General features: G+C 41.3%; 1 protein-coding gene across 1 annotated transcript in view; it reads left to right on the top strand.

Annotated features, from left to right (window-relative positions):
* Positions 1–7,578, top strand: part of CSNK1G1 (casein kinase 1 gamma 1) — a 200,173-nt gene that overhangs the window by 173,615 nt on the left and 18,980 nt on the right. The window contains exon 9 of the mRNA XM_023510004.1: positions 2,213–2,323. Within this exon, the coding sequence (XP_023365772.1) occupies positions 2,213–2,323 (111 nt within the window). The remainder of the gene's footprint in view (positions 1–2,212; positions 2,324–7,578) is intronic.

Genomic DNA, 7,578 nt, shown 5'->3' with positions numbered 1-7,578 from the left:
CCGGGCTGGGGATTCGAACCTGCCACCTTAGGTGTACGTGGCTGGCGCCTTAGCCGGTTGAGCTATAGGCGCCGAGCCAATATTCTATTTAAATATTCAAATAAATCAGTTCTGGAGAGAACTGTAAAGGCTGTCGCTAATAGATGTCGTTATAGATAATTCTAATATTAGAAGACTAGGCCAGGCACAGGTAGTTCATGCTTGTAATCTCAGCAGTTTAGGTGCCCGAGGTAAGTGGATCACTTGAGTCCAGGAGTTCAATACCAGCCTGCACAGCATAGTGAGACCTCATCTCTTAAAAAAAAAAAAAAAAATTTTTTTTTAAATAACCAGGGTGTGCTAATGCACACCAATAGTCCCAGCTGCTGGGGAGACTGAGGCAGGAGGATCACATGAGCCTAGGCGTTCAAGTTTACAGTGAGCTGTGATCTCTCTATTGCACTCTAGGTTGGGTGACAAAATAAGACCTGGAGTCTGTCTCTACAGAAAAATAAAGCAAACAAAAATAAATTTATTTACAGATTTTTAGTAGTCAGAATAAATGAGATTAAGAGTTCTGAATATATGGACATTGTCAATAAGTTTATAAAATAGTATGATTGTGTTATGTATATGTGTATCACAGTCTGATTTGGGGAAATGAAACAAATTAATTACTGCTGGCAGAAATAATTGGAAGGGGGGAAATATTTTGGGTAGCTTTGATTCTCTCTGATGTGCTAGCATTATAAAACCTCATTTATAAAATTATATAGCAAGTAAGTTAATATAGTTGCCTCCTTATAATTATGCTTATTCCCTGAGGAATATCAGAGAAAATATGGCCAGGATCCTTTACAGTGCTGTGTTACCCATGTAACTTCATACTTTGCTAATAAAGATAAGTTGTAGCTAGTGTACAAGGCTCTGGTTTATATGCGAAATGCCTTTTTGGTGACTTACGGGTGAGGTTTAAGCAATTCTTGTCAATGAGATACTGAAAGGGTGGTGTATATAGAGCTTCAAACCCTTTCTTCCTCATTCCTCCTTTTTTATAGAATACAACACTTATAGCTGTGAACATTTCTAAGATTTATAGAGTTCTTACTGGTTTTCATGTAGAGCAGCAATATTACATTTCAACCCCTGCTGCTGTTTATATCAGCAACAATTAAAATATGATTTACTAATCCCTCGTTGCTGCCTCTCCAACTACTCCTTTTTCATTTTTGTAGAGCCTTAGGACTGTTACAGCTGAGCATCATGATGTTAACACCTCCTCAGCCATCTGGCACAGGGGAAGAGGCACCTAAACAGATTCTTCAGAACAAAAGTCACATATGAGCAAGATCAGAATAGTATGAGATCTAAAAAACAGGTAAAGAAGGAATGAAGAAAGCCTATATGACAGCAAAAGTAAAAGCAGATTCCAAAGAGGTTTTTAATGGAAGGGCCTCCTTTTGCTGAGAACAGATTTCCTTTAGCTTTCTACAAGAAAATAATTCATAGTAGTATGTCAATAATTAATTTTTTTTCTAATTCCAGACTAGAAGCTGTTAGCTAGAGGAACTAAGTAAACAATGTAGCCTTGCTTTTTTATCCTTTCATCTTTTCACATTCTTTACATGTAAACCTGTTTTTGAAGAGACACTTCATTTACTCTTTTAAGTAAGGAATCATATTCCAGCCACTGTTTGTTTTGTCTTAATGCAGAGTCTTATGGAGGTTAATGTTTATAGTAGTAGACTCCCTATTTAAGGCAAAGTCTTATTAAATTGACTCCTAATGCAGAAATTTTCCAGATTGACTATCTATTAAGATAGATCTTTAATCAGTGAATTGACTGTTGTAAGTATAACTGTTCCTTTGTCCAACAGTCTTAACATTCTGAGTTTGATCTGCTTATTAGCTATTGAAATTTTACTAATATAAAAACTGAAAGATGACTCCACCTTTTGGTAGTTTGGAGTTTTTTTCTTTTTCCCTTTTTGCTCATTGTTGTTTTTCTGTGTCTGGGTGAGGATGGTATGCTATAGATTGTTAGTAACTCATTAGGCTGAAATTAATGTAGCCAAGTTAACTTTTTCTCAGTGCTTTGCGGCAATTGTTAGTTTAAAATCCAAAATAAAAAGAAAACCTGCAAGGACACTAATGTACATGATTTAGTAATTGCTTGCTGTTGCTTCACCTTTCCTTCCATATCTTGCTCTCTTGCTTCCTAATCCCTGAGCAGACCACATCGTCAGAGCGCAGAGGAGAGTGGGAAATCCAGCCCAGCCGGCAGACCAATACCTCATACCTGACGTCTCACTTGGCTGCAGATCGCCATGGGGGATCGGTGCAGGTACTTACTGCCTTTATTGCCTTATTCTGGCCTTCCCAGGTTGGCTGGTAGAATGTTGGCTTGATTCTGAAACTTGGGTTCCTTTAGAATGGAAATTTACAGCCAGGGTGCTACTCCTATTCTTAACTGAATATCTGTGTGTTGATTTTCTGCCTAAGTGGACTTGGGTTGAGAGTCGTTTGTTGAGACCATTGCTTATTGTTTTCCTTAATTAAGAAACATCTATATGATTTCTTTTTCTTTTTCTTTTTTTTTTTTGGCCAGGGCTGGGTTTGAACCCGCCACCTCCGGCATATGGGGCCAGTGCCCTCCCCTTTTGAGCCATAGGCAACGCCCTGATTTTTTTTTTTTTTTTTTTTGAGACAGAGCCTCAAGCTATTGCCCTGGGTAGAGTGCTGTGGCATCACAGCTCACAGCAACCTCCAATTCTTGGTCTTAAGTGATTCTCTTGCCTCAGCCTCTCAAGTAGCTGGGACTATAGGCACCCGCCACAACACCCAGCTATTTTTTGATTGTAGTTGTCATTGTTGTTTGGCGGGCCTGGGCTGGATTTGAACCCACCAGCTCTGGTGTGTGTGGCTGGCGCCCTAGCCACTGAGCTACAGCTATCTAATTAACCTAGTCTGACAACCGTGATCTATTTATGATAAACCCTAATAATAACATCAACGTAAAAGTGTGTTAATTAACAAGTCTATAAATTATAAAGATATGGAACATACTGAAACATACAAAGTAAGTATTTTTTAACTAAAGGACTACATATATAGCTTATTCAGTAATGATACATGCCTTAGTACATGACAAGCTGAGAATATTAATTGGTCTAAGTGAGCTGTTTCTGAGTGTGGGTACCCAGGGAATTGGACTATTTCCCCCTTTTTTCTCCCTGAAATGAGAGTAGTCTTAAATTGTTGTTGAGAGACAGGGTCTTGCTCTGTTACCCAGGCTAGAGTACACTGACAAGATCATATCTCGCTGTATTTTCAAATTCCTGGCTCAAGTGTATCTTCTGATCCTCCCACTTTAGCCTCAGAGTAGCTGGGATTGGAGGCACATACCACCATACCTGGCTAATTTTTTTTTTCTTTGATACAGAACTCTGGGTCGAGTACCATGGCATCATAGCTCACAGCAACCTCAAACTCCTGGGTTCAAGTGATCCTCTTGCTTCAGCCTCCTGTGTAGCTAGGACTATAGGTGGCTACCACAATGCCTGGCTAGGTTTTCTAGTTTTAGTAGAGATAGGGGTCTCACTTTTTGCTCAGGCTGGTCTTGAACTCCTAAGCCTAGTTAGTCCATCTGCCTCAGTTTCCTGGAGTGCTAAAATTATAGGTGTAAGCCACCATTTCCAGCCAGACCAGGCTGGTCTTAAATTCCCGGCCTTAAGCAATCCTCCCACCTCAGCCTCTCATGGTGGTGAGATTACAGGAGTTACCCAGCCAGAAAATTATTTCTGATTCATTTGAGCTCTCTTAAATCTCTTTTCTCTGTTAAGGAATAAGAGTATCTTATATTTCTTAACTTGTCTTATATATGACTATTTTAATAACCTTAAATATTTTTCTCATACTGGTAAATAACACTACAGTTGGGACACACAATGAACCCAGAGCTACCAAACATAAATTTTTATTAAGATGCATGGCTCGGTACCTGTAGTTCAGTAGCTAGGGTGCCAGCCATATACACCAGAACTGGCAAGTTTGAATCCAGCCCAGGGCCTGCCAAACAACAATGACAACTACAACCGAAAACTAGCGAGGTATTGTGGTGGGTGCCTGTAGTCCCAGCTACTTGGGAGGCTGAGGCAAGAGAATTGTTTAAGCCCAAGAGAGTCTGAGGTTGCTGTGAGCTGTGACGTTATGGCACTCTATCAAGGGTGACATAATAAGACTCTGTCTTAAAAAAAAAAAAGATGCAAGCAGGCTTTTAGCATGTAAAAATGTATCTTGATAGGCTTAATTGTCTATGATATGCTTTTATAAGGAGTAATTCACTAAAAGATTTTGTTATTCATAGGAAGTTGGAAGACAGCTTTGGCCCTATAAAAACCTTATAGGAATATCTAGGTAAAAATGATGGATTAAGAACACATGTCTACTTTCACCTCCTCCTGAAACAACACTACAAGAACAGTAAAGGAATTATTAATAAGGCACGAGTTTATGTAAGGATGGAAAAAATAGAAGAGAAGGCAACAGCAACAAAATGTTTGGAGCTGTTAGATGTATTAAATGACTTTGAAATTCCAAGAAAACTAAGTCCTGAGCCAGTAGAGGGAAATACGCTAACAATTAAATCTGTTTACATTGGGGAATTCCAGAAAGGCTCAGGAATTAGATTTCTATAAGTAAAGGAGGGGCAGAGGAACAAGGAAGATGGGTTGAAAGTTTATATAAGAAATCATAGATCTGGCTCGGCGCCTCTAGCTCACCCAGCTAAGGCGCCAGCCACATACACCTAGGGTGGCGGGTTCGAATCCCCAGCCCAGACCCGCCAAACAACAATGACGGCTGCAACCAAAAAATAGCCGGACGTTGTGGTGGGCGCCTGTGGTCCCAGCTACCTGGGAGGCGGAGGCAGGAGACTCGCTTGAGCCCAGGAGTTGGAGGTTGCTGTGAGCTGTAATGCCACGGCACTCTGCCCAGGGGGACAGCTTGAGGCTCTGTCTCAAAAAAAAATAAAAAAGAAAAAAGAAATCATAGATCCCTAGATGCTCTCTTATCTCCAGAAAAGACCAAAGATGTTTTTCTCTAGATAGAGCAACACAGAGACATCCTGGACTAGGGGACATGTGGTACAGTTGTGGGCAGGGTACTATACTGAAAAGAGGGAGAGTAATATACTGTCTGCTTTTCCCATTTAGTACTTAAGAATGCTGATAGCCAGGTCTGTACCTTTCAGACGAAAGACCAAAAGAACATGTTTTTGAAAGTCTAAAGAGCTGAAAACACTTATGATTATTGACAGCAGGATTTCCCCAATGAAATGGCCCAGCCAGATAATCCTATAATATAGTCCATAGTTAACAAGACCCACCCATGTTTTCACAGTGCCAATGAACTATACGGTCCCCCACTTTTTTTTTCTTTTTTATTTTTGAGACAGATTCCCACTCTGTGCTCTGGGTAGAGTGGCCATGGTGTCATAGCTCACAGCAACCTCAAACTCTTGGGCTCAAATGATCCTCTTGCCTCAGCTTCCTGAGTAAGCTGGGACTACCAGCACCTCCACAACACCTAGCTATTTTTCTCTATTTTTAGTAGAGACAAGGTCTTGCTCTTGCTCTAGCTCTTGCTCTTGCTCAGGTAAGCAATCTACCCGCCTCAGCCTCCCAGAGTGTTAGGATTATAAGTGTGAGCCACTGCGCCTAGCCTAGTCTCACTTTGTCACCTTTGGTAGAGTGCTATGGCGTCACAGCTCACAGCAACTTCAGACTCTTGGACTTAAGTGATTATCTTGCCTCAGCCTCCAAAGTAGCTGGAACTACAGGCACCTGTCACAACGCTGGTCTATTTTTAGAAACGAGGTCTCGATCTGGCCTAGGCTGGTCTTGAATTTAGGAGTTTAGGCAATCCACCCACCTTGGCCTCCCAGGGTGGTAGGATTACAGACGTGAACTACCACACCCAGCCTAGTCCCCCACTTTTAAATATGAGTAGACATCAGATAGGAGAGATAGAATGACTTAGGCCTTAAAATAAAAAATATATGAATTATCAAGGTTATCAGATTTCTAAAGAAAGCCTTTATTAAGAAAGAGATCAAAGCAAACAATAGCAATATTTTTTAACAAGGAACATTCTAGGGTAGTGCCTGTGGCTCAAGGAGTAAGGTGCCGGCCCCATATGCCAGAGATGGTGGCTTCAAACCCAGCCCTGGCCAAAAACTGCAAGAAAAAAAAAAAAGGAACATTCTAAAAGCAGTAAGGGCTGGGGGCGGTGGCTTCATACCTATAATCCCAGCACTTGGGAGGCCAAGGTGGGTGGATTATCTGAGCTCACAGGTTCAAGACCAGCCTGACCCAGAGCAAGACCTCATCTCTAAAAATAACTGGGCATTGTGGTGAACACCTATGGTCCTAGCTACTTGGGAGGCTGAGGCAAGGGAATCGCTTGAACCCAGGAGTTTGAGGTTGCTATGAGCTATGACACCCTCTACCAAGGGTGACAAAATGAAACTCAGTCTCACAAAAAAAATAAAAATAAAAACAATAAGAAGAGAGATCTTGGATATTAAAAACCATTTTAAATAAAAATCTAAAAGTTAATTTGGCTCGGCGCCCATAGCTCAGTGGTTAGGGTGCTAACCACATACACTAAGGCTGGCAGGTTCAAACCTGGCCTGGGCCTACTAAACGACAATGACAACTGCAACAAAAATTAGCTGGGCATTGTGGCAGGCACCTATAGTCCCCAGCTACTTGGGAGGCTGAGGCAAGAGAATCAGTTAAGCCCAAGAGTTTGAGGTTGCTGTTAGCTGTGACACCATGGCACTTTACTGAGGGTGACATCATGAGACTTTGTCTCAAAAATAAATAAATAAATAAATAAACGTTAATTTGGAATATAAAGGCTGAGGAAAATAAAGCCAAGAATGGTTGAGTGCAGTTCCTCACACTTGTAATCCTAGCACTTTGGGAGTCTGAGGACTGTTTGAGGCCAGGACTTTCAGACCAGCCTGAGTAACATACTGAGACCCCATCTCTACAAAAAATAGAAAAATTAGCCAGGCTTAGTGATGCACCCCTGTCAGGAGACTGAGGCATAGGATCACAAGAGCCCAGAAACTTGAGTTTATAGTGAGTTATGAGGACACCACTGCACCACTGTAGCCCATATAACAGAGCAAAACTCTGTCTCAAGAAAGAAAAGTAGAGCAAGAGACAGAGAGATGAAAATAGGAGACAACAATATAAGAAGATTTGAGGAAAATCCAGGAGGTCCAATAGCTAAGTAATAGGATTTCCAGAAAAAGTAGAAGAGAGGAAATCATTAGCAAAATAATTTCCCAATATTCAGAGACTTACTTCCAGTCAGAAGAGTCCACTGAGTACCCAACATAATGGCTGGTAAACCACACCAACGTACGTTATTGTGAAATTTCAGAACACCAAGTAGAAAGAGAAGATCCGGCTCGGTGCCTGTGGCTCAAGCGGCTAAGGCGCCAGCCACATACACCTAAGGTGGTGGGTTCGAATCATCAGCCCGGACCCGCTAAACAACAATGATGGCTGCAACCAAAAAATGGCC

The sequence above is a fragment of the Otolemur garnettii genome, unplaced genomic scaffold, assembly GCF_000181295.1.
Source record: "Otolemur garnettii isolate 467f Iridium unplaced genomic scaffold, OtoGar3 scaffold00011, whole genome shotgun sequence".
NCBI classification, from domain to species: Eukaryota; Metazoa; Chordata; class Mammalia; order Primates; family Galagidae; genus Otolemur; species Otolemur garnettii.
This window is presented reverse-complemented; position numbering and strand designations above follow the sequence as displayed.